This window comes from Pelophylax lessonae (assembly GCF_965119305.1).
Source record: "Pelophylax lessonae genome assembly, chromosome: 10".
In the NCBI taxonomy this organism is placed as follows: domain Eukaryota; kingdom Metazoa; phylum Chordata; class Amphibia; order Anura; family Ranidae; genus Pelophylax; species Pelophylax lessonae.
Genome location: NC_138777.1, coordinates 79757479 through 79783438, shown reverse-complemented (window position 1 = coordinate 79783438; position 25960 = coordinate 79757479). Strand labels below are relative to the sequence as shown.

Here is a 25960-nt window from a genome sequence, read left to right as displayed (position 1 = left end):
ACGACAGAAAAAACATCATATACCAAAAATGCACAGTGTTGACAAATGCAGGTTCCTGCCAAAACCTGCTACGCTATGGATAGGATCTTACAAAAACAGTGCCCAACCAAAAGAGGCTAATATCCTGCTATTTAGAGTGCAGGGTAAACCCATAATCACTGTGGCCTATGGGTAAATCAAAAGAACACAGACCTACAGCATTAATCTACTGCTCTGAGCCAAGTTAAGGACATATTCTGTTCTTTTAACTGGAAAAAATATTTAATCTATTCACAGCCTGCTACATTTCTTATATACATCAGTATTGCATAGCGTATGGCTGGCACAACAGATCGCCATCTTTTACTGAAGACTCTTAGGGGCTCTCGTAATAATCAGCAGGCCATCAAAACATAAAATTTCAAGAAAAAAAAATACTGTATAGGTTTGCAAATTATTTTTGCTTGCAGTCAGACTAACCCTTGAAAACACGTTGAAGTCCTCTCTTACCAACATTTACTATGGTGCAGTTGGCGTGGAAACTCTCCCTGCTCTGGTGTGAAAGGCAACAAAAATGTCTGTTAAGGGCTGCAAAAAACAAAGTGCTTTCAATTCCCTTGCTGAAATGATTGACAAGCAGTGTTTTCCCCTTAAAAAAAAAAAAAAAAAAAAAAAAACGGAGCTAAAGCTACTTGACATCTATAGAGGAAAGTAAAACAATCACCTATTGGGCCTAATATGTACAATTTTGTCTACAACATGGCAGTCAGTGCCTCAATAGTTGGAAAAAACAGATACAGAGACTAGCGCAGGAGGATTTAACAATTTCTACTAATATTCACAGTTCTACAAAAATATACAAAAACAGAAGAAAGAACATTTACACAAAATAAAGCTAAAATATGCCTTTGGTTATCCCAAGTCAGCTTTGCTGATGTAAGCTATCCAAAAAATTAAAAAAATTGGGATATCATCTATTAGACACCATTGTGCTGCATTAAGGCTCTGGTGGAGTCACATCTTATAGTACTTCGAAAATCTAGCAGAAAGCTTTTTCTCACCAGATTCTCTGGCTATTCCAGATGTTGCCTCAAAGTCTTGCCCAGCCTGCTGCATTCTCATTGTAAAATGTGTGAAAAAAAACAGGATACCAAACTCCTTTCAAAATGGCCACAGCAGATATATTAAAAGGAACAGTCAATCAGTCAAGTGAAACAGTCAGTCACAATCTGTGATCACTGGATTGAATTTAAAACCATAAAGCTAAGGTACAGAGGACATGACTGCAGAACATGCATAGCTCCGGATATTTAAGGGACCATTCATACTTTGCCAGTCTGGTGCCTTGTGTTACGGTGTTTTGTGTCACATTGATGTGTCCTGCATTATGGCAGCCTATTCATTTTAAATGGACAGGCAATTCACAAGAATTCATTTTTTACATACCAATTAAAATGGATTTCTTGGAGTACTGTACAGGAGCTTAAAGTGATAATAAAGGTTTATTTTTTTATAAAAAACATTATACTTACTTGCTTTGTGCAATGGTTTTGCACAGAGTGGCCTCAGTCCTCTAATGCAGTCCCCCACCAGTGCTCTAGGCTCCTACTTTGTGCCACCATAGGAAGTGACCATTTATGGTGGCACACGTGGGCTTAATTCAGAGGCGGGCTGTGTGCATCCTGACACAGTGCAGCTCGACCCCGTCCCCTGCTGCCACCTCACAGGATTTGATTGACAGCAGCAGGAGCCCAAGGCTCCCACTGCCTCAGTCACTGCTCTCAGGCACAGCGCTGGATCAAGAACAGGCTCATAAGTATTTGGGGGGTGTTGAGGTGTAGCTGAACAGGAAAGGTTTTTTTACCTAAATGTAGAGAATACATAAAAAGGTAAAAAACCTTTAGTTTCAACCACATTAATGTTCTATTCACACTTGAGTGTTTTGTAGCTCAAAGCTCCAAAAGCCTAAAATCCAAAGTACCATGTATTTCAATGGTGGTTGTTCACAACTGAGTACTTTTGCACCTGTAGTTCAATGCCGGACATTAAAAAAGCTGCATGAACTTTTAGGCAGAAATGGACGTTTTTGATTCTATAGATGTAAATGGGAGCGGTCAAATACGCACAAATCAAGTGCATTTTTCCAGATTCTTTAGCTTGTAATGCTTATTAGCTAAAATAAAAAGCTTGAATAAACATGTAAAATGCGCTTCTAAACCACTTAACTGCGTGCAGGAAAACTGCTCTGTCAGGTGTGAATGTTCCTTATGTCCCGCTCTGAAACATCCCAGGGAAATTTCTCTCCATTGTCTCAACATGGTAAGTGAGTGCTACTTTCTGAACTCCTCCCTTTGTACTTCAAGAAGGTTACCACAACGGCTCCCTGCTTCTTGGTCCACCATTGCCAGACAAGATGTCATTCGATCCTTCAGTCTAAAGGATAAGGTCTCCTCCTTTCTTGTAAAGGTGCACTCTACTAGATCCGTTCGTTCTTCATGGGCTTCTCCGGATCAGGCATCAGTTTCTCAGATTTGCAAAGGTGTCACCTCATTTTCGGTTCACACATTTATTCCATTTTTACCAGGTAGGCGTTCCGGACTTCTGACGCCAATTTTGAGCACAAGGTGCTACAAAATAACCTATGTTATTTGGGCATGTTAGCATTTGATTGCCGTGTTGCCCACCCCTCAGTTGAACTAATTTTTGCCATGTGTAACTAAAGACCCTGGCATCCTGTACTACTAAGAAAATAGGATTTTTCACTTACCAGCAAAATCTGTTCCTTGGACTACAGCATAAAAAAAGACACAGGTCCCTCATCCTATGTTTTTTATAATCTCTCAATTGCTTGCTACAAAACTGAGGCTAGCTGGGAGAGCGAAGGGTTATATATAGGGGATATCCCTGCTGCTTTATTTTTTTTTTGCCAGTGTCCAATCATTTGTTGGTAGCTGCATATAACTCATGGCTAAAGACTGAGATCCTTTGTCCTGTTCTATACAACTTAAAAGGCATTCAGCTCTCTCCCCCAAACACACCGCATTGTAGCGCATTACCATGCTTTTTGGTGCATTGCAAAGCATTCCGGTCAGAGCAACATTGTTTTAGAGCATTGGGTGCTATCCAAAATGAATGGCAGCTTGCTAACGCACATAATGCAAACAAACTGCAACATAATATGCAACACATATGCTACTGCACCACAACACAAAAGTGAGATTCAGGCCTGCAATTTTAGAAACTGGTCTAGTAGTTCCAATGTACAGAAAATTAAAGAAATCAAAATTACCATACTCAAACGCCAAACAGTTCTCCAAAAATATAGATCTAACATCACAGCTTATTACCAGTGTGTATCAAATCAGCCACTTTATCCTAGCAGAAAGGACAGTCTAACTTTAGCAATGCCACCCCTGCACAAGAGCAGAGGGTGAGGGTTCCTTTTCAACGCAGCCAGAGTCACATTTAAAATTGGCAAGGCTGTGTGGGCAGAGCAGAAAGCACAGAGGTCTGTGAATGAATGAAATACAAGTCCCATCTTCCACTACAGTGCATTAGTGGTCCACTGACACTTCCTGCAACTTTCTGACTGAAAGCCCATACAGAAGTACAGGCAAAAAGCTGGAGGACGTTTTTGCAGGAACATGGCATTGCACCCACAATCCACTGATCACTGGTTTGCTGACTCTTGTGGGGGAAAAATAAAAAATAAGTAGAGATCTGACTAATCTTTGGGGCTTACTGTTCAAAGCACATTGTATGTTACCATATTTTATTAAGGTCTCCATGGTCAGGGCTTCAAAATCGGTGATATATACCAATAAAAGCTAACTCATGGCTATAGCTCATTTCGGCAGCCACAGAACTCATAACAGTGAGGAAACCAAGATTTCAGCAATGGAATGGCTGAGTAACAGTGTAATATTTTATTTAATACAATAAATAATTTGACTTTTATTAATGCATATCTAAACCCATGTAGTATGGTTAGCAAATATCTCCCTTGCTTTGTAAATATAGTTGTGCAAAGTTTTTTTATACTTGTGTGAGTAAAGGTTTTAGAATTACCCGATAATCCTGACAAATTTGGTTCTCTTTTCAGAGGTTTTTTTTTAAATAAACAAGGAGACCACTAGTTCACCCTTCTGCAGGAGACAGACTCTATGCAAAACACTGCAGTCAATGAGCCCTTTCGGTTGATTGATAGCTGCCCTGAACATTTGGTTAGCCGAGGCAGGTACTTACTGTAAATGTATCTGCCACTTTTGCTGCACAGTCTGGTCAGTTAGTGGAAAAAAACAGCACTACCAGTGGGATTAAGGCTAGACATACACAGCTTGAATTTTAAATTTGAGCTGTGGGTGACCCTGTCAACACTAGTCTTCTTGCCAACCTTCAATTAAAAATAGAAGGATTCAGTAAAAGGTCAACCACACAGCAACTGCATCCTATCCGATGCAGCGATTGTTTGGTCAAGTTCTGCAGCTGTCTGAAAACCTCTGACAATGCAGACTTCTCCATCCATACTGTTTAGTGCAAATGGCTGAACAAGGGACTTTTCTAGTTCAGTCTCCAGGCTAAGCGAGAGGAATCAGAAGGATGCAGTAGTGTGTGGCTAGTATAACAGGAAACAAAACCATAATATAAAGGGACTTCATAAATTAAACACTGCTATGTTAATGCTAGTGACAGGCTGCACCATTTTTTAATTTTTGCCTACATTTATACGGTAAGGATAGGTTTATCCCGTGTTAGTCTCAATTTATGGAAATCTCCTACTCACATATACTTAAAAATGCTGCATTGCCTCCAATGAAAACAGAAAAACCTCAAAATTAAAAATCATAAACTGATGAATGAACATGAAGCAATATATAAAACACTGCATAAAATACAGAATTCTGAAATAATTTTCTGCCATTTGGAGATCTAAAAATCTGTTGGCTTTCTTAGGAGTCGAGTACCTTGTACACCATATTAATTATTGTTAGGCTGCATACAGCCTGCAAGCTATATTTTCTTCCTTTGCTTGTTGAGCATGAAGCATGTTTTGTATGCGGAAATATAAGGAAGTTCCCAAAAGGACTATAGCACGATGGTAAAAATCATTAATTGTCATAACCAGAAAGCAGCCAATGTAAGGAAATTTATATATTTAACTGTAATTACTATACCAATCTTTCATACATTTTGGCCATACAATGACCAAATTACAAGACAAGTAGCTTCCTCTGGTGGATAAGAGCACTGAGGACCTGCATTCAATGTTGGGCTTCCCAGTTTACTAGGGTTGACATTTATAGTATTGGGCCACAATGAGGAAAAAAAAATGGATTCTGAAACGGGCAAATAAAAAGAAAAACAGACAGAAACCCTGTATAATTTAATGGATTCTCCATACCAATATATGTACATGTCATGTGACACAGCTTTGCCAGGAGTGGGGTACTTCTATCTACTGGGATCCTACACAGCAGTAAGGCTAGGTTCACACAGAAACAGACAACTGCTGGAGCGCCACTAGGATGTGGGATGGTCATTATTTAATCTTGCAAAGATAGTAATTAGGCAAGGATTTCGATTTCTGTCTGGTGCCAGATATCTTACTAAACATCTGTTTAATTTAATACAGACAGAAGCTCATGGGATGCAAGCCTGCAGGTCTATGAACTGGGGAAAAGAGGGATTTGTTTGCTAGCTACCATTTTCAGACATCCATCTGCCATCTCCTCGCCATAGCCATTTGTATAAAAAGCTCTTGAGCTTTTACACTCCTAAATTAATACATTCGTAATAGATTGTCAACCAGAGATTTTAGTCATGTGAAAGTTCCTGTGTAGTTCAGAGATGCCGCATTCTCTTGTAAAATAAATAAAATATCTACTACTCTTTGGAAAATATCCCATCCAGATTTTAGCTAACCCCTGAGCATGACCCAAAGATTGGGTAAAAAAAAAAGGCTGACCAATTTTTTACCTGGCCTATTTGTTTTGGATATTTCCAGGACCCATTTAAACCACAATACATCTTACTGAAAATTACCTTATAGGCAAAAACAGAAGGTTGTTTTTCCCTATGAAGAGAGAACTGCAGTCAGATGTATGCATGGAAGGTTCCAACATCATTAACTGTGCAGAAGAAGCCAAATACACAAACACAAATGAACAGCCACAACTGAATATTTCATGGGCTGAAAGAAGTCAAAGAAAATTCCATCTTGGCAAGTCAAAAAAGGACACTGGCAAGGGAAAGGAAATCTACAAGGCAGAAGAATGGTGATGCCACTAGGAGTCTTCAACCATTAGTAGAAGAGAGTTGATTGCAGCTTCCCTGTTCCCTCTGTGTTCCTCCAGAACTGATTTAATGACCTCAGGGTCCATTGTAGGGAACATATCTTTGAGGGCTTGAAGGTCCTCTTCCCGAGATTCATGCTGAGGATTTATTGCTGGCTGTGGTAGAGCCATTGGTGCTCCAGGGTTGTACATACCTGGCATACCTAGAAGAAAATTGAAAAATGATTAACAATTACTTTTATTCATCTGTCACCAGACATGAAACTGATGCACTGTACTAAAACAAGATTTGAAAAAAACAAAAAAACCCACACACACTAATCAGCACTGGACTTTAAGGCAAGGAAAGTCATTGCCTAGGGGCAGCACAAGCACAGTGATAGCCAACTCCAAAATTCTTCTGCAGAAAGAATCAGCAAAGTTAGGCTCGGTTCACATTGGTGCGATGCGGGAAACCCTGCAAATCCACTGCGGGCACCCGCATCGCAACCGACTCGCAGGCAGTTCACAACCACTGGGAGTGTCAATACAAAGTTAATGACACCCCCAGATGGGCTTGCATATTGCAGTGCGAACTGTCAACTCGGACAGTAATCGGAATACATAGGTGTGAACGCCTATGCGATCAGATTCTGATCAGATTCTGGTGCAGACCCAAAAAAAAAAAAAAGGGTCCTGTACAAGTTTGATCCGAATGCGATGCAAATTCAGCCATAAAATTAGTATGGCTGAATTTGCATCGCAGACATCGCATGTGAGTTGCACAGCAGTGCGGTGTGAATCACATGCCAGGTCTTCCATCGCAGCAATGTGAACCCGAGCCCAAAATATTGTTTTGTACAGAAAACAAGTTCTAACAGTAGGGAGATTTACACAACAAGGGTGGTGTGCCTACAAGAATTGATGTATAATTCTGGCCCTGACAAAAATGCTGAACTCCAGCAAATGCTCCTGTAAAAAAATATAAACAAAAAAAACATGAAAGAATAAATTGCAGAATACACACCTAAAAATTCAAAGAGTTTTCTTTATTTTCATGACTATGAAAATTGTAGAGTCACACTTCAAGAGGTAGGTCACCTGAAATGGTTTTCACTTCACAGGTGTGCCCTGTCAGGTTTAATAAGTGTGATTTCTTGCCTTATAAATGGGGTTGGGACCATCAGTTGTGTTGTACAGAAGTCAGTTGGATACACAGCTGATAGTCCTACTGAATAGACTGTTAGAATTTGTATTATGGCAAGCAAGAAAAAAAGCAGTTAAGTACAGGAAAACGAGTGGCCATCATTCATTAAGAAATTAAGGTCAGTCAGTCCGAAAAATTGGGAAAACTTTGAAAGTGTCCCCAAGTGCAGTCACAAAAACCATCAAGCGCTACAAAGAAACTGGCTCACATGCGAACCGCCCCAGGAAAGGAAGACCAAGAGTCACCTCTGCTGCGGAGGATAAGTTCATCCGAGTCACCAGCCTCAGAAATCACAGGTTAATGGCACACAGAGTTCTAGCAGCAGACACATCTCTAGAACAACTGTTAAGAGGAGACTGTGTGAATCAGGCCTTAATGGTAGAATATCTGCTAGGAAACCACTGCTAAAGAAAGGCAACAAGCAGAAGAGACTTGTTTGGGCTAAAGAACACAAGGAATGGACATTAGACCAGTGGAAATCTGTGCTTTGGTCTGATGAGTCCAAATTTGAGATCTTTGGTTCCAACCACCGTGTCTTTGTGTGACGCAGAAAAGGTGAACGGATGGACTCTATATGCCTGGTTCCCACCGTGAAGCATGGAGGAGGAGGTGTGATGGTGAGGGGGTGCTTTGCTGGTGACACTGTTGGGGATTTATTCAAAATTGAAGGCATACTGAACCAGCATGGCTACCACAACATCTTGCAGCGGCATGCTATTCAATCCGGTTTGCGTTTAGTTGGACCATCATTTATTTTTCAACAGGACAATGACCCCAAACACACCTCCAGGCTGTGTAAGGGCTATTTGACCGGGAAGGAGAGTGATGGGGTGCTGCGCCAGATGACCTGGCCTGCACAGTCACCGAACCTCAACCTAATCGAGATGGTTTGGGGTGAGCTGGACCGCAGAGTGAAGGCAAAAGGGCCAACAAGTGCTAAGCATCTCTGGGAACTCCTTCAAAACTGTTGGAAGACCATTTCAGGTGACTACCTCTTGAAGTGTGACTCTACAATTTTCATAGTCATGAAAATAAAGAAAACTCTTTGAATGAGAAGGTGTGTCCAAAATTTTGGTTTGTACTGTATAAATGAATATATGAACATAAAAAACGGAGGGAGGTAGTTCATAAAAAAAAAAAAAACTAACGGCACTCTTCATGATAACACTGTTTTTATATTGTAAATGTGTTCTCTGGAAAGTTAGTATAGAGTTTAGGGAGCTGTCACTGCTGGCCTGTTCTCAAAAGGTGCAAACATATTTTAAAATTTTTAATTTGCGAGTCATTCCAGATCATGACGATGCAGCCTGTTAAGAGAAAAAAAAAACAGTCCCGTACAAAACAGCCCAGGCTTTCCCACTGCCACAGCTTGATCCTCCTAGCATAGACACATCCTTGACATTAAATATCCCATGAGAACTTAGGCCCCTTTCACACAGGGTGAATTCCGTTGCAATCAGCAGGGGATCTGTGAGCAGAGCGGGAGGATGACACATCAATATCTGCTCAGTTATCTTCACAACATATTTCTTTTTTCTTTTTTTTTTTTAGCAAGCCTGATTGGACCAGGAGGCAGGTAGGTGTAAACAGACACAAGTCAGTTTACACTGGCCTGCCTATAGGAATGAATGGTCATTCTAATCAGGTCCGCTTTAAAAAATTGACAGGCCGATATGATTAGAACATCCGTATGAAAGAGGCCTTACAGTGTTTTCTTGCAAAGAAGAGAATTATGAAGAGGGTGGGGTGGAAGAGAAGGGGAGAGACATTCAATATCACAATGACTTAGGAAAACACAATGAAAGGAATCCAATAAAGCTGCTTGCCACTTATCTGACAGGAATCCTTCGTTAATGTATAGCGCCACATTCATCAAGCATACAGGGCAGCCATCAGGGGGGGACAGCCCCATACACATGTAGGGGGCCCAGGCGTTCCAAGGGGCCCGGTCGCCCAGGCCCCAACCAACGAGACTGAGTTGTTGCTGCTGTAGTAACTAGCAATTGCTAAAGCATGGCGGCTGCAGAGTAAGCTGATGCAGCTAACGGGATGTCTCTTTGCTGAATTGTGATGTCTCTTTGCTGGATTTTGATATCTCTTTGCTGGATATATCAGTCTGTCTCTTTACTGAATATATGAGGCCATCTCTATACTAGATTGGGATGTCTCTTTGCTGAATATATGAATGAGGCTGTCTCTTTGTTGGATTAGAATGTCTCTTTGCTGAATATATGAGGCCATCTTTTTACTGGATTGGGATGTATCGTTGCTGAATATATGGGGATGTCTCTTTGATGGTTTGGATTCATTTTCATTTATTAGGTTGTAAGAGTGTTAAAATAGAAGTGGGTGCACTGAAGGACTCGGTGGGATGGCCAGTGGGAGGATTCGGTGGGACGACTAGAGGGCAGGCCCTGCGGAATGTTGGTGGTCAGGTCCAGAGGGGCCCAGACCTAAAGCTGTAAAAGGGGCCCCAAAATTTCTGATGGCTGCCCTGCAAGCATATGCAACATTTTTAATACTGACAGCAACTTGTGAACCAAATTCAGTTAGCTCTAAAATGCACCACTTTTACTTTGTGGAGCAATGAATGTGGGAAATTCAAAATAAAATATAAGAAAAGTGTAGCGCTCCTTGATAAAATTACACCAAAGTGAATGTAAAGTATATTCTTTAACTATTATCGCATGTGGACAAAGTGAATAAAGAGGTGACCCAGGGAGAAATCAGCCACCTCCTCAGGAAACACACACAGCTTCTTACCAGATGGAGTTGACCACCTAATTACAAATCGGTCAAAGCACGCAGTTATGTTCCAGGAATGGTTCACAGAGCATCCGATCCACCAGCTAATAAACACGGCTTAAAGCCCTTCCATACTGGGATGGGCAGATGGCACAATTCAGTGAATCCCCAAAGGATTTATCTCAGAAATAGAGCCCTCTCATTGTGTAGTAAATGCGTGATCTCCTTTTTATTAAAAACTAAAAGAACACTCACATGGATACAGATAAAACAGCGTAGGGTTGGCTTTACTAATGCTTCTGACCGATAAAATGGCCGCACTCCACTCCGTTCCGGAACGTGATATCACATGCTATAGATCCACCCTATGTGAATGTAGTGGAGTGCGGCCATTTTATTGGTTGAAAACTTTTGTAATTCTGACACTATGCTATTTTATACCTCAATCCATTTGAGTGTTATTTTATTTTAGATAAAAAAGGAGATAACTAATTTACTGCAAGAGAGGGCTCAATTTTTTCTAGGGATCGACCGATTATCGGCAACACCCATATTTCGGGGGCCGATATGCACTTTCCCTGATATATCAGAATAGGCCCCTGAGGTTACCGATATTGTCGATATTTAGGGAAAGTGCATGTACCTGGGTGATGCCTGCAGCTAGAGGCATCACCTCGGTACCGGTGTCCATAGCCGCTGGTCGGCTGACTTGTAACGACAATCGATGTGGCTGAGAAGCCGCTTGGATGTCATTACAAGGAGCGGAAGAGGGCATCCCCCCCTCCCGCTGGCATCCTACCTCCACCGCTGCCGAAGAGAAGTCCCGGGTCTCCATGTTAAAAACCCGGAAGTGATGTCATGACATCACTTCCGGGTACTCGGCGCCGAATTAAAAAACTGACAGCATTCAAAACAGCCAAACTTGGCATTCTGAATGCTTTTCGGTGACGGGAAGGGGTTTGGGGTCTTTTAGACCCCCAGATCCCTCCACAAGGAGTACCTTTAGAAAAAAATAAAACATTTTTTTACATGTCCGAAAATATCAGCAGATATCGATATCCGATGACCAAAATATCGGTATCAGCATTATAAAAATAAAACGATATCGGTCGATCACTATTTTTTTCCTTTGAGATGTGTCCTTTGGGGATTCACTGCTTTGTGCCATCTGACCATCCCAGTATGGAGGGGTTTTAAGCACAGTTTGTTAGCAGGTGGATCAGATCCACTGTGAACCATTCCTTGAACATAACTGCGTGCTTTGACCTCTTGTAATTAGGTGGTCAACTCCCATCTGGTAAGAAGCTGTGTGTGCTTCTTTAGAAGGTGGCAATTTTCTTTGGATTACATTAACTTTACCAATTATCGCAAGTGGACAAAGAATGGACTTCACATTCATTTTGGAGTACTTTTATCAGGGAGAGTTAGGCCCCCGTTCACACTGGGGCGATCCGACTTCCCGGGGCGACCTCCGAGGTCACGGTGCGAGCAGCGTGCCGCGACCTCGGAGCGGCCGGCACGGACTTCATAACATTGAAGTCTATGACGGTCGCTCCGGGTCGCCCCAAAGAAGCTCCGGACCCTTTTTCTAAGTCGGAGCGACTTGTGTCGCTCCTATTAGAACGGGTCCGCAGCTTCCCTATGGAAGGCGACCTACGGCGACCTGTGAGGCGACCAGGTCGCCTCACAGGTCGCCCCAGTGTGAACGGGGACTTATACTTCTATGTTTATTTCTGTATATGTTTGCAGCCAATAAATTGCGTTAGCAGCTATTCAATATATTAGATTGTGTCCAAGCTGTTTTTTTTTTCTATTTCTTAACAAAATAAAATACAGACAGTTTGTATGCGATGCATACTAGCTCATTATGCCTTTGTCTTTACAAGTTTTTTTTTCTCATTTTTTTTCAGAGGGTTTACTTCCTCTAAGGTATTGACCCTGAAAGAGAACCCTCCTTTTGCCAACATTTCTTCGAAACAGTAGTCGACAAAAAGGCAGACCCCATTATGAAACAAGTAATGTCTGTTTCTTCATTGTGTTTGTTGGTTACAGGTTCTGTTACAAAACTGCAACAAACTACTAATGAAAGACTAGGCTTTTTTTGTGAGGAAGAGGATTTGGTTAGACAGGCTAGGTTAGTTTTTTGGTGTTTAACTTACTGCATATGCCATTGTGTAAGTAATTTTGGGTTTCGTTGCACCATCATTTACTTAAAAAGTTCTAACACTTGTATCATTTCACGAACCTGGCATAGGCCAACCTCTTCCTTATTCAGCATACTGAATTCCTCCTTTATCAACTCAGGACCAAAATGAAGAGGGCATAATCCTAAGCAGGATAAACCTTCATAGGTTGACCATTTTGGGACACACGTTACAGGGATTCATGCCCCATACTAGGAGTTTGTAAACAGATTTGTAAACAGGTTGATGGCCAAGACTTTTGCATTACAACCAGTTTTAATACACATAGGGGGAGATTTACTAAAGATGGTGCACAGAATCTGATGCAGGTGTGCATGGTAACCAATCAGCTTCTAACCTAAGCCCCTTTCACACGGGCGATCCGATCCAATGCGCCTGTCAGTTTTTCAGGCGGATTTGCTGTGGGATCACTTTTATGGGCGGCAGGAAGTCGAATGAGGGCAAGCTGGCCCCCCACTCGACTATGGCCTTGGAGGACAGGAGTGACACCATACATCGTTTCCTCCCAAAGGCATTAAAGGGCTCTTTTTTTTTTTCCATGATTAAAAAAAAAAAAAAAAAATTACTTTTTCTTTTTTTAGTGTAGATGTGAGATCAGAGGTCTTTCTGACCCCAAATATCACAGTAAAAAGAGGACCCATCCTGCTTATTTCTATTATAAGAGATGTTTACATTCCTTGTAATAGGAATAAAGGTGATCAAAATGTTTTCTTTTAAAAAGGAACAGTGTAAAAATAAAAAAATAAAAAGGTAAAATTATTAAGAAAAAAAAATTGAAAGTGCCTCGTCCCTCCGAGCTCTCGCGCAGAAGGGAACGCATACGCAAATCATGCCCACATATGTAAACAGTGTTCAAACCACACGTGAGATATCGCCATGACTGTTAGAGCGAGAGCAATAATTCTAGCACTAGACCTCCTCTGTAACTCTAAGCTGGTAACCTGTGGAAATTTTTAAAGCATCGCCTATGGAGATTTTTTTAAGTAACAATGTTTGTCGTCATTCCGCAAGCGTGTGTAACTTTGAAACATGACATGTTGGGTATTTATTTACTCGGTGTAAATTATCATACACAATATAGAAAAAGAAAAATTGGGCTAATTTTACTGTTTAGTTTAGACCGCTGCGCAAATACCGCGTAACATTACTATACTATACTACTATAAAATACTGATTTGATCTTGTAAACAAGTGTCAGAAATAGGCCTGGTCCTTGAGTGGTTAAACAGCAGTGGTTAAACAGCAGTCTGCCAAACTTTGTGGCCAAAAGCAGCATCCGCAGATGCCAAAGTATCTATTTTGTAGAATTTTGTGAACGTATGCTCTGATGACCAAGTGACTGGCTTGTAAACTTGAGATATTGATGCTTGATGATGGAAGGCCAAGAAGTACTCAGCGCCCGAGTAGAATGCGTTGTGAAAGGGAAAGGAGGAAGCTGACCTTTAACTGAATAGGCCTGAGTCACCTTTTGTCTGACCCATCTGGAGATGGTAGTCGAAGAAGCGGCCAGCCCTTTCCTTGGTCTGTCCATAACCACAAAAAGCAAGTCTGACATCTGAGAGGACCACGTAGCTGTCAGATACACCCGAAACACACAAACCACATCCAAGGTATGAAAAGCAAATTGCTTAGGATGAGTCTGCTTGGGACACAAGAAAGGTAACACAATGTCCACATTCAAATGGAAATCAGAAACCACTTTGGGCAGGAATGATGCGCAGGGACGAAGAACCACTTTATCCCTATGGATCACTAAATGGGGACTACAACAGGATAATGCCAACTTGGATTCCATGCGGGCCGAGGTAATAGCCACCAAGAATGCCACCTTCTGAGATAACGTAGGCAAGGGAATCTTCCGAATTATTCTCAATTGGAGGTTTCTGGAGAACAGAAAGCACTAAATAAAAATTCCCATGGCGGCAAAAAGACCGTACAGGTGGTGCCACATGTCAAACCACCTGAATGGAGGTACAAACCTTAAGAGTGTGTGGCTAGGGGTCGCTGAAAGAAAATTGCCAAGACAGACACCTGGCCCTTGATGGTACTCAAGGCCAACTTCTGCTCAACAACCTATTGAAGAAAGGCTAAGATCTAAGCCACAGAAAAAGAGCGAGGATGAGCACTAATGCCCCGTACACACGTGCAGATTATCTGAAGACTTTTGTCTTCAGATTTACCTTTTCTATGTAGTGCAAGGGCCTGCCGGATTGCATACAAATTGAAAGTGTTTAGGTTTGACCTCATATTATATGGTTTTGGTAAGTCTGCAGACAAAAGTCTTCAGATAATCTGCACGTGTGTACGGGGCATAAGACTCACACCAAGCAATGTACGCTTTCCATGTACAATGGTATATCCTGCTGGAAGACTACTTCCTCGCCTTCACCATACTAGGGATCACCGATTCAGACAAACCTCCATCTCTCAGTACCTGGCTTTCAATAGCTATGCCATTAAAACCAGCGACTGTAAAGCAGGATGTTAGATCAGCCCTGGGGACAACTGGTCTTCTCTGAGAGGTAGCCCCAAGGGACGTTTACGGCCAGCAGACTGACTGGAAGACCCTCGCCCTTGTTTTCTTACAAGAACCGCGGAAGAAGCTTGAGCTGAGGATGATACTGACCTTACATCCCCCCGAAGATGTCTGCAGAGTCTACAAGAGTAACCCAAGAACTCGCCACAAACCTCCTGTGGGGCCGAACCTGCTAAAGGAGTTGCATGCAGGACTGTGTAAACAGAAATCTCTTGAAGGTGAATACCACCAGACTCAGAAACTGTATGCAAGTCGGGAGAGAGAACTGTCTGTGACAGCAGCTGGTGAATCACAGCCTGCGTTCCCTGAAATTTGACATGAGGAAGGACCACCCTAGTCCGAATTAAAAATCAGACCTAAATAATTAAATTTCCTTAACAGGGGTAGGGGGGACCTTTGGTAGATCGGACTTCACCCGAACCTTTGCAGGAATTAACTCCGCACAAGGTGACTTAGGGCCTAAAAATCCCAAAATGGACAAAGTTAACCCCTCTTTTGGTACCCCCAAAAAGAAAAATTTTATGGGTCCCCTTGATGCTCACGAAGGAGGTCCACGGGGCCGGAAACCAGCGAAGATGTCACCCCACCCCAATAATGGGTGAGGGAAACCTTCATGCTGGATGGGTCTTGTCTGCGGGCCCGGAGAAGCTAGCTCTAGGCTTACCAGACCAAGGTTGCTTGGAACCTCCTGGGGAAGACTTGAAGAATCTATTTCCCTTATTCTCAGTACCAGAAGCACAAAATAATTTTCTATGGGCTGAGAAGGAGGGCACCTGTCTGTGACGAGGCTCCTTCCCTTTCCTAGAGATTGTGGCAGGAAGGTGAATAAAATAAGGCACATAACGAAACACCTTTGGAGTGCGAGGTGAAGCATACCAAAAGACACAGCCATGTCTCCGGCCACATCAGACACATCCTCCATTTTTAAAAGTCTCTTACACTGCAGTAGCAAGTGGGTTTACCAGCACTTTCATTCGCTGCTGTGACTATGGAGGAATCATCCTCACTATCGGATGAATTTGGGGGTGTGATATTAAGCCTCCCTGGATGGGCTGCATCAGGCTCAGAATTAGATAAGAGACAGACTGAGCAGGGGAAGGCGGGGATGCTTCCTCCTGGGCCTGTAACCACACGTCACTTCCACCCAGGATATTAAGGACTGTAGGACTGCCGTCAGCGCAACCATGGGAGGCTGGGGTTCTGAGAGACCTGCCACCGCCATAAGGGGGTCAGTTTGGGGGGATATGACCCTGAGGCTCCATAGGGAAAAGGAAGACCTTGCAATTCAAAAAGATCTTTTGGCACCACTAAAGGATCCCCATCAAATGCTCAGAGTACCTATCAGAAGTAAGAGAGATAAGAGAGACCCCCAAGGACTCACTCTACCGACCAGAGGTGCACCAAAAATTCAGACCCACCAACCCATGGATGGCATCTGCTCCATATATCTCAGGAAAGGAAGAGGAGACCAGCCAAACCAAAGGAAAAATATGGTTGCCAAGATTGCATCGGAGTTCTCAAACATGGCCGCCGGCTGCCGAAAGCATACTGCCCAGGAACATTCTGTGCCTTCCAAAACCGCTGCACCCTCTGCAAGGGGACCCCCCCAAAGGTACTGTAAACCCCAGGCAGGGCCATTTAGGGGAACTCAGTTTCGTGCTCTGCACTGGGGACCCCCAAATGGCACCATACCCACACACAGTAGGGCATGCACCTAGGGGTCTCTGCTGCACCCTCTACACTGCAACCGCCCCCCCCCCCATAACATCAGGGCAGGTCGGACCATCCCAGGAGGGTACCAGTGATCGCCCCGAAACCCCCCCCCCCCCCAAAGGGGAGAGGGAGGACTGTATTTACCCTTCCATGGTGCAGGTGATGCTCCAGACAGAACTCCTTGCCACTCCTAGGGGAACTGTAGGCCAAGGGACCTCCTCGATTTGGACCAGCGCCTAGTCGTATGCAACACTATCATACAATTACCTCGCGGGCTAGCCTCTGTCCGTGAGGCTGGGTCGCAGCCAAACTGGCGCGGCAGTTGATTTTTTTTTTCCCTTGCGAGAACTACAAAAAAGATGCAAGGAAGGAGAAAAAATTGCTAGGACTAAGATCTCAGCAGGGAGCCTAGGTCTTTACTTCTGACTAGACAGAATAAAACTGATTGCCTAAAGCAGAGAGGGGAGTTATATATCAGCTGAGGATGGCCCATGGGCATAGCCAGGTGTTTTTGTTCTCCCTAGTCCTACTCCTGGAGGAGGTAATATAACCCAGTAGTTATGATTTATGGAGCGCTGTCTCCATCGATGAACGAAAGAGAAAAGTGGTTTCTAGTAAAGAATATCAAGGTTTAGAATGATTACACCCATATGATGAACTAGAATGTATGCGTTCTACTCAGGAAACGTGGTTTTACCTGTACATGTAAGGCTTTCAAGAAAGGTGCCAGCTACCTGATCTCAAAAAAGTAGATACCCAGGAGAAAAAAAAATAAATCAATCAATCATGTCTGACAGCACTAGCAGATAAACCACACAGAGCCAGGCTGTGAAACAGCCATAGCTAAGAATGGCAGATATAATTTTCACTGTGGCTGAAAGATTGGACTAGATACATCAGCAGTGATAATTGAAATCGATCATTTAATTCTATACCCACCTTACAGGGTAAGAGTCAAAGAAGATTTAAAGTGGAATGTCATGTATATAACTAAACACACAGTTGAAATTCATCTGCTATAGGTATTTTATTATATTCTGATGTGCCAGACTTACAATTCACACATTTGCCAGACTGTCCAGCCAGGACTTCACATTTAGCTTCACAGCTTCTTGTGTGCCTGTAGGGTCACTGGACAATGAGTCAGCAAATGTGTTTTATCGTCTAATGGGCAAACACACAGATGCAAAGCTGATCCAGGTAAAAGGCTTTCACATGCTTGACTGTGAAATGTACTGAAACTGAACAACAAAACTGGCTGAACAGGAACATTTGTTGGAAGGAAAAAGATTTCACACAGATGCATTTCAGCACTGTATTTATGATTTATCTGCCAGAAGACCTACTTAAAAGCTTACGCATTACCTGCAGTCATTACTAGATTGTTGCAATATGACCAATGGAACACTACAAAAAATGACAGCATTCAGTTTGTTAGTGTAGGTTCAGAATTAAATAGCGAAGCTGGGTCTAAGGATGAACATTAAAAAGTACTTGGGTGGATGGTGGTCAGTCAGATAACTGGCAGGTCGAGGAAAGGAAAAAGGGGGAGAGGGAGGCCTCAACTATTAGAATATAAAATATACAATATTCTGATTTAAGTGGAGGGTAGGATGTCAATTAGAGGATCATTGGATAGAATAAAGAAGGGTAAGACCTTTTTTTTGCCATCTGGGTCCCAGATTTTCCATTAATTTCTGTTTTTGGTGACAACCTGAAATTTAGGATTGTTCTTTCCACCTTTACTTGGTGATAAACAGCAAATGGGACAAAGAGGCTGAATGTCCCTAATGGGGGCTCAGACCGCAATAAACTGACAAGTGATCTAATCCCTCTTTAATCTATCTAACAAAAAAAATAAAAAATAGTTTTACTTTAATGTGACTCACCATTTTCACTGCTACTGTAAATCTCTTGATACCCAGACAGCAGCAGCCTGCATAGTGAAGGGGGAAATCTTGCTAGGGGAAATCACAGAACTGAGCTGGCCACACATTTTGTACTTAATGCTTGAGCTTTCCTATTAAGCATCAAAACATTTCACCCACCGTTTATTTTTTTTTTCAGTTTGAATACTACATTTGTTCCAATTTTATTCATCTGGTTTAGAGTTTCCTCCAGAGGTTGCTTGGGGTTCCTTGAGCAATTTCTGCCGCTCAGATAAGCTCCCACTGACACCATTGATCATTTTAGGTATCTGAAAAGGAGGCAATGTTTCCCAATGACCACAAATGTATGTGGTCCATCACACTAATGTATCATGATTTGTAGATATGGTCATTTTAGCAGGGGTTTCAAGAGATCAGAAAGGTATTTCAAGGGTAGCTCTGTGTTGAAAAGGTTGGGAAAGGCTGATCTAGTTACTTGAAACCATGGATGGCAAAATTGCTGTGGTCAACAGCTGATAAAAACACTCAAAAATTACTGTGTAAGATGCCAAGTTTTCACACTTCCAGTCATGTAACACATGGTAAATCAGATTTGATTGTATCAAGTCATTTGTAGCTCACAAATTACCGTTTGCCACAATACAGAAATAGTGATTTGGTATATTTGTTGGAACAATTGTTTATTAACTGAACTGCCTATATACTGCAACTGATTTCTAAAAGCTGGTTCATAATACTTCACCCAAAATTATAATTGCAGAGGTCTGCCTTATAAAAGATCTGACTCTTTCAAAATCAAAGGATACCTATTTTGTTACATTATAGCCTTAAGTTCAATGTTTTGTTAATCTGAATTTTATGTGATGGATCAGAACACGGTCTAGGTTGGTGAAGTGAAAAAAATAAATTAATAAATAAAAAAAATAAAAAATAATATAATATAATATAATATAATATAATATAATATAATATATATATATATATATACATATACATATATAGCTTTTCTTTTAGAAATGGGAAACAGAAAATTGGCATGTGCGTATGTATTCACCCCCTTTGTTATGAAGCAAAAAAAAAGCTCTGGTGCAACCAATTTTCTTCAAAAGTCACATAATTAGTGAAATGATGTCCACCTGTGTGCAATCTAAGTGTCATATGATCTGTCATTACATATACACACACACACACCTTTTCTGAAAGGCCCCAGTGGCTGAAAAACAAAAAAGCAAGGAGGCACCACTAACCAAACACTGCCATGAAGACCAAGGAACTCTACAAACAAGTAAGGGACAATGTTGTTAAGTACAAGTCAGGGTTAGGGTAAGGTTATAAAAAAAAATCCAAATCTTTGATGATCCCCAGGAGCGCCATCAAATCTATGATAACCAAATGGAAAGAACATGGCACAACAGCAAACCTGCGAAGAGACGTCCGCCCACCAAAACTCACGGACCGGGCAAGGAGGGCATTAATCCGAGAGGCAGCACAGAGACCTAAAGTAACCCTGGAGGAGCTTCAGAGTTCCACAGCAGAGACTGGAGTATCTGTACATAGGACAACAATAAGCCATACGCTCCATAGAGTTGGTCTTTTTGGCAGAGTGCCCAGAAGCCAGCCGTTACTTTCAGCAAAAAACAAAATGTCACGTTTTGAGTTTGCGAAAAGGCATGTGGGAGACTCCCAAAATGTATGGAGGAAGGTGCTCTGGTCTGATGAGATTAAAACTGAACTTTTTGGGCATCAAAGAAAATGTTATGTCTGGCGCAAACCCAACACATCAGATCACCCAAAGAACACCATCCCCACAGTGAAACATGGTCACGGCAGCATCATGCTGTGGGATGCTTTTCACCAGCCGGGACTGAGAAACTGGTCAGAGTTGAGGGAAAGGTGGATGATGCTAAATACAGGGATATTCTTCAGCAAAACCTGTACCACTCTGCGCGTGATTTGAGGCTAGGACGGAGGTTCACCTTCCAGCAAGACAATGACCCCAAACACACTGCTAAAGCAACACTTGAGTAATTTAAGGGGAAACATGTAAATGTGTTGGAATGGCCTAGTCAAAGCCCAGACCTCAATCCAATAGAAAATCTGTGGTCAGACTTAAAGATTACTGTTAATAGGAACAAACCATCCAACTTGAAGGAGCTGGAGCAGTTTTGCCAGGAGGAAGGGGCAAAAATCCCAGTGGTAAGATGTGGCAAGCTCATAGAGACTTATCCAAAGCGACTTGGAGCTGTGATTGCCACAAAAGTTGGCTCTACAAAGTATTGGACTTTAGGGGGGTATATAGTTATGCACATTGACTTTTTCTTTTATTTTGTCCTATTTGTTGTTTGCTTCACAATACAAAAAAAAAAAAAACAACATTTTCAAAGTTGTGGGCATGTTCTGTAAATTAAATGATGAAAATCCTCAATCTGTGTTAATTCCAGGTTGTGAGGCAACAAAACACGAAAAACAACAAGGGGGTGAATACTTTTCCAAGGCACTGTAGATCTACCACAAGCCAGGCAAATAATGGAGTGAAGATGCCATGTACTCTCTGCAAGGTATGGCAAACTCTGTGAAGGTGACCACAAGAAGAGAAACAACGCTATATGTGACTGACAGATCACAAAGTCTGACATTTTAGTCTGAACCTCTTGTCTGCAATCTGTAGCGTAACCTTTCCATGCATGATGTCCTACACTGAGGCAATGTTAATAGAAGTTTCCCTTTGACAGAAGCCAACACTATTCACTGCCTCCAGCTATCAGGCCTGGCTGCCATCGATGTCTATGATCTCCACCAACAATCCGGAACCACAATATCACAGTGTGAAGCTGTTCTTATTACTTCCTGTGCAAAATTCTTCAGGCAGCTGCTGGCAAGATGGATTATAGGTGCCCTACAAGAGTTCCTATTGATGTAGATCTGCTACCTCATTACTACATTTTTAAAGAGTCCTTTCATTCTAAAAGTCAAAGCAGCTACACTGTTTTTCTGGGGAAAAAAAAAAAATCTACGTATGCATGTGGAGAGGGACAATGATACATTCTGATGAGTTCTGCAGTCCCATAGAGAACTCAGACAGGACTGAAAACATTATTAGGCTTTCAGTGAAGCAAACGCAGTGTTGGCAGCAGGACGTTCAGCGATCACAAGATTTCTGGCAAAATAAGTGTCATTTTCTTTACTTACCACATTTTAAATGGATAAAACATGGGGAAATGTGCATGTATTGCAGAAATGTACTGCATACCTAATTCTCAGGCTGAGGGCAATGTTAATTTACTTACATAGGATCACTGCAACATGAACCTTTTATCAGAACAGAAGAGCTGAAAAGTGTCAGATCATCTTTAATTTTGCAATCAGTACTCATAGCAAATAATTAACTCACATTAAGGCTGAGAACTTACTTGATGACAGCATTGAGACATTATCTCATAATTAAAACATTCAGGAGTACATATACACATCACTATTGTACTTTACACCAAACATAAGAGCTGGGGGTGTGCTAGTATTTAACAAGTGAAGACAAACATATACCAAGAATCATGCAGCGAGGTACAGAAACTTACCCAGAGACCAGTAATCAAGTCCTGGGTGGGGTGTGTATACAGAAGAGAATATGAGCAGAACAAAAAGTGAGGACAACGTAATTTCTCTAGGTATACAAACAGCAGATGAACCAGACCCTACATTTAAAATGAAAACTGATGTATGTACAAAAGAAAAAAGTAACAGCTTAAATTTAAAAAATCAGTTATGGAGGAGAATTCCAGCTTCATATGTACCTGACGACAACTAGGTATTTAAGTGAAGCACCGCTTTCATTCCTTTAGTGAATTTTGAGAAGAAATCTTGGTTGCAAATCATCCAGATCTATGCAAATAAAAGCGGTGTGGGTGGAAGGAAATTTGAGAAAGAGAACCCCAATTCTTTAGCTTTAAACACTGCAGGTACATATGTAGCCAGTGTATATAGGTAACAGTTTTTTTTTTTTTTTTTTTTAACTGTTCTTTAAGTCTTGCAAGATTTATCCTACAGTACTGGGCAAGATATGTCATCGCAAATGGCGATATATTTCAACAGTTTATGCAGGAACACAATCATCCTACGTCAAGGAAACGCATCATGAAAGATATGCAGGCCATCATTGCTATACGTTGGCTATAGAGATGGGGAACTGGAACTTTGCAAGTTTTATAGGTCTATCACTCAGACCAGAATTTTAAAATGAAGTTAGCAATGGAAGCCCCATATTTCTCCCATGATTACTATACTTTAAATAGTCTGCTCCAAGTGTGCACATAATGTTCGCGGTTTAAAAAAGAAAAAAAAGTAAATTTTAATGCATCTTAAGCCAAAATATTTTAGGTTTTGGATGGCGTAGGAAATGGTTAAAGGCCCGTCTGTGTTTGATTACATTTTCACTTTACTTTTCAGACAAAACAGGAAGTGAAATGAAATCTCTTCAAAGTGAGTAAAAAATCCTTTAGGTGGCCTGAATGAAAGGTCTTTTCTTGCCTACTGCTCCTGGTGCAAACTTGAAGGCCCCTTTCACACTTGTGTGACCTAAAAGTCATGTGATTTTGCCACAATTTTGACTGGACTTGAAGCAATGTCTATGTCTAGGAACCTCAAAACGCATCAAAGTCGGACCAAAAAGTTTGCCCATAGACACACCTTAAAATGCAAGTGTACTAATAAAACTGCTTTCTGGGGTATGAGGAAAACTTTTGCAGCTCAAAGTTAAACTTGAGAAAATATTTTCTGCAGCAGAAAGGCCAGTTTTTACATGGCCAGCCTATGGCATCCCAATGTACTGGATAATAAGCAGAAGGTTTATGCATGATACAATAGCGATCCTCTTGTCAACTTGCCAGCAACAGGAAAAAAGAGAGCACTCGACTGATTGTACAATATCACTCTCTTACTGGCGAAAACAGCAAGATGTTGGTCTCCTCCCTACCTGGCAACCTAGATTCCACAACTTTTCAGCCTGCAAGGCAGTGACAATGGAGGAGCAGGTGAGTTCTCACTTTACCTAACATGTTGTTGAACAGTTGGCACCAGTGACAGATTCACTCATATGACGTGTGTGGTGTGGATGGCAAAAGGCAGGATTTGTGGCATGCTGGCTCATGGTCAAAAGTATCTCAAGCCCGATAGGTTCCATCTTTCTATATCCCAACTTTATACTATGAGCAAGGTGAGAATATAGCTCAGGGTTGCGCAAATCATATCGCTCGGTGCCCCAGACATGCTGTTCCAGATGCCGGGGAAAGTGGGGTATTTTTACATTTAACCTTGCTGTGTGCAAGCAGCAGGGCTTACTTTATGCAATGGAATTTTCATGTCAGTTTTCAGTGCAATTGTCAAAAGGTAGTTTTTTTAGCGGTTCAGGTGCGATTCTGATGTACATTTAGGGTGAATACCCTTTTGCTCAATGCGAATTTAGTACTGTTGCAATTTCCAATCTGCCTTCATATGCTAGAAATGCCATTTATCCTCTTCCCTACAACTGCCTTCCAGCCACTTCTATGCAAATCTGCCTTTCTAGTCACTTCTATACAAAACTGGCTATAAATCTCCTATGTGAACAGTTATCTCCGAATGCCACAAACGCATCGCTCCAAACCCACAGGACCCTTTTTTTAACCAGATCAAAAACACGCCTCAGACATGAACGTCCTTCATAAAAAACAATGTATTTTCAGATGCCAGGCGAATCTATTCCTTTCGAATTGCATGAGATCCACATCAGTGTAAACCGGGACTGGAGCAGATATCAGAGCTTGATATGGCTGCTCAGAATGTGCTTGTACTGAGCAACCAACTGCTTCTGTGTTTGAGGGTAACATGAAGGTATAATGTTTTTTTTTTTTTTTCCTCACTGGTGCTGGCACCTCATTTACTTGCTCGGCAGATACGCTCTTGCTGAGCTTTAGGAGAGCTCAACACTACCCTTTCCTGACAAGCACCCAATCTGTGCTAGTCCCAGGGTGCGGTGCTGGATACCGGGAGGAAAGTAGGAGATAAACAGTGCAATTTTAAAACCTTATTCAAAAATGGTTTTGCCTAAAAATTAGTAGATAAAAAGTAGATTGTGACCCAATTTAGTCCCTTTGATAAGTAGTTTTTTAATAAAAAAAATTTGTCCACAGCCTTCAAGCTTCTGCACAATATGCAAGTCTGGAGGTACCACAGGCCAGCTGGTTCTGCTTTTCTGCTGCAAGAGGTATACTCTGTTTACCATGAGACAGCAAATAGTTTAACTTTTTAGGATGCAGATTATATTTATGAGACTGCCTATTCTTCAATGTTAATTTAAAATTCAAGCGTAAAATTTTACATCATACATGCACAGTTTGGGTAAATACAGGTAACTATGCCCAGTGGTGGTGCCAAATGTGTGGTGCGCAAAGAAAAAAAATTGACAAGCATCTCAACAATCTATAATCAGCAATAATGTACTGGTGGGAGGGACATTTTCTACAGTGCACTAAGCAAATTGCACATGACAGCTCAGATTTACCAACTTTTAAAAGAGAGTGAATGTAAAATGTAGCCAATTCTTATACATATGCCAGTGTCATTGCTTCTATAAATCATAGGATTCCAGGTATATTTACAGATGTATGCAGCTGAAACTTCAGCAGAATGATACAATGCAGAAATTGCTTTTACATTTTAATTTCATGCTGCCCCGGTGGAAAATCTGCAGTTTTGGCACCTTTTATGCTGCAGAGAATTATTCAACATGGCAGTGAGTACAGTCAGTTTATTACTACGCTGCAATATTAATCCTGACACAAACAGAGCTGGTAAAAAAAAAAAAAAATGGGATTTTTGACTTACTGTAAAATCCATTTCTCTGATGTTCATTGACGGACACAGCTCCTGATCTTCTTAACCATTGGCTTATACTGCCCCCTACAGGAGTAGGACACTAGGCAGAAAAAAAAAAGTGAGCGGTTTGGGTATCACTCCTTCTCCCTTCGTTACCACACTCTTAAAGAACAGCTTCATTAAAATAGTGAGGGACTGCATAGCAACCAACAACTCAGATTAGCCCCGTTGTGGCAGAGTGGTGTGCTTAAAGTTCTTCTTTAGGAGTGTGGTAACAAAGGGAGGAGGAGTGATACCCAAACCGCTCACTGCACTGCAGGAAGCATTATAGCTTGTTTTAACCACAATGCTGAGCCTAGGGACGAGAGAAGGAGGAGAACCCTAACCAATTTTTGTGCTGAAGGAAGCACTATATGCTGTTTTACATCGGGGAGCACCAAATGCCCCTTTGAACACACCTAAAGAATGCATCAAGCACTGGCTCTTTGAAAGCACTAAAGGACTTTATGCACTGCACTTTAGCGAATAGTATTTAGTATTGTGGATGCATTGATTATTTATGTACT

The 25960-nt window shown here is 41.7% G+C and overlaps 1 protein-coding gene across 2 annotated transcripts in view; it reads right to left on the bottom strand.

Annotated features, from left to right (window-relative positions):
- Positions 1-5775: 5775 nt before the first annotated feature.
- Positions 5776-25960, bottom strand: part of TOLLIP (toll interacting protein) — a 119475-nt gene continuing 99290 nt past the window's right edge. The window contains exons 6-7 of one of the 2 annotated variants that reach the window (XM_082269970.1): positions 22121-22141; positions 5776-6475 (exon numbers count right to left, since the gene is read on the bottom strand). In XM_082269970.1, the coding sequence (XP_082126096.1) occupies positions 6264-6475; positions 22121-22141 (233 nt within the window). In that variant the 3' untranslated portion in view covers positions 5776-6263. The remainder of the gene's footprint in view (positions 6476-22120; positions 22142-25960) is intronic. The other variant, XM_082269971.1, reaches the window with a different exon arrangement.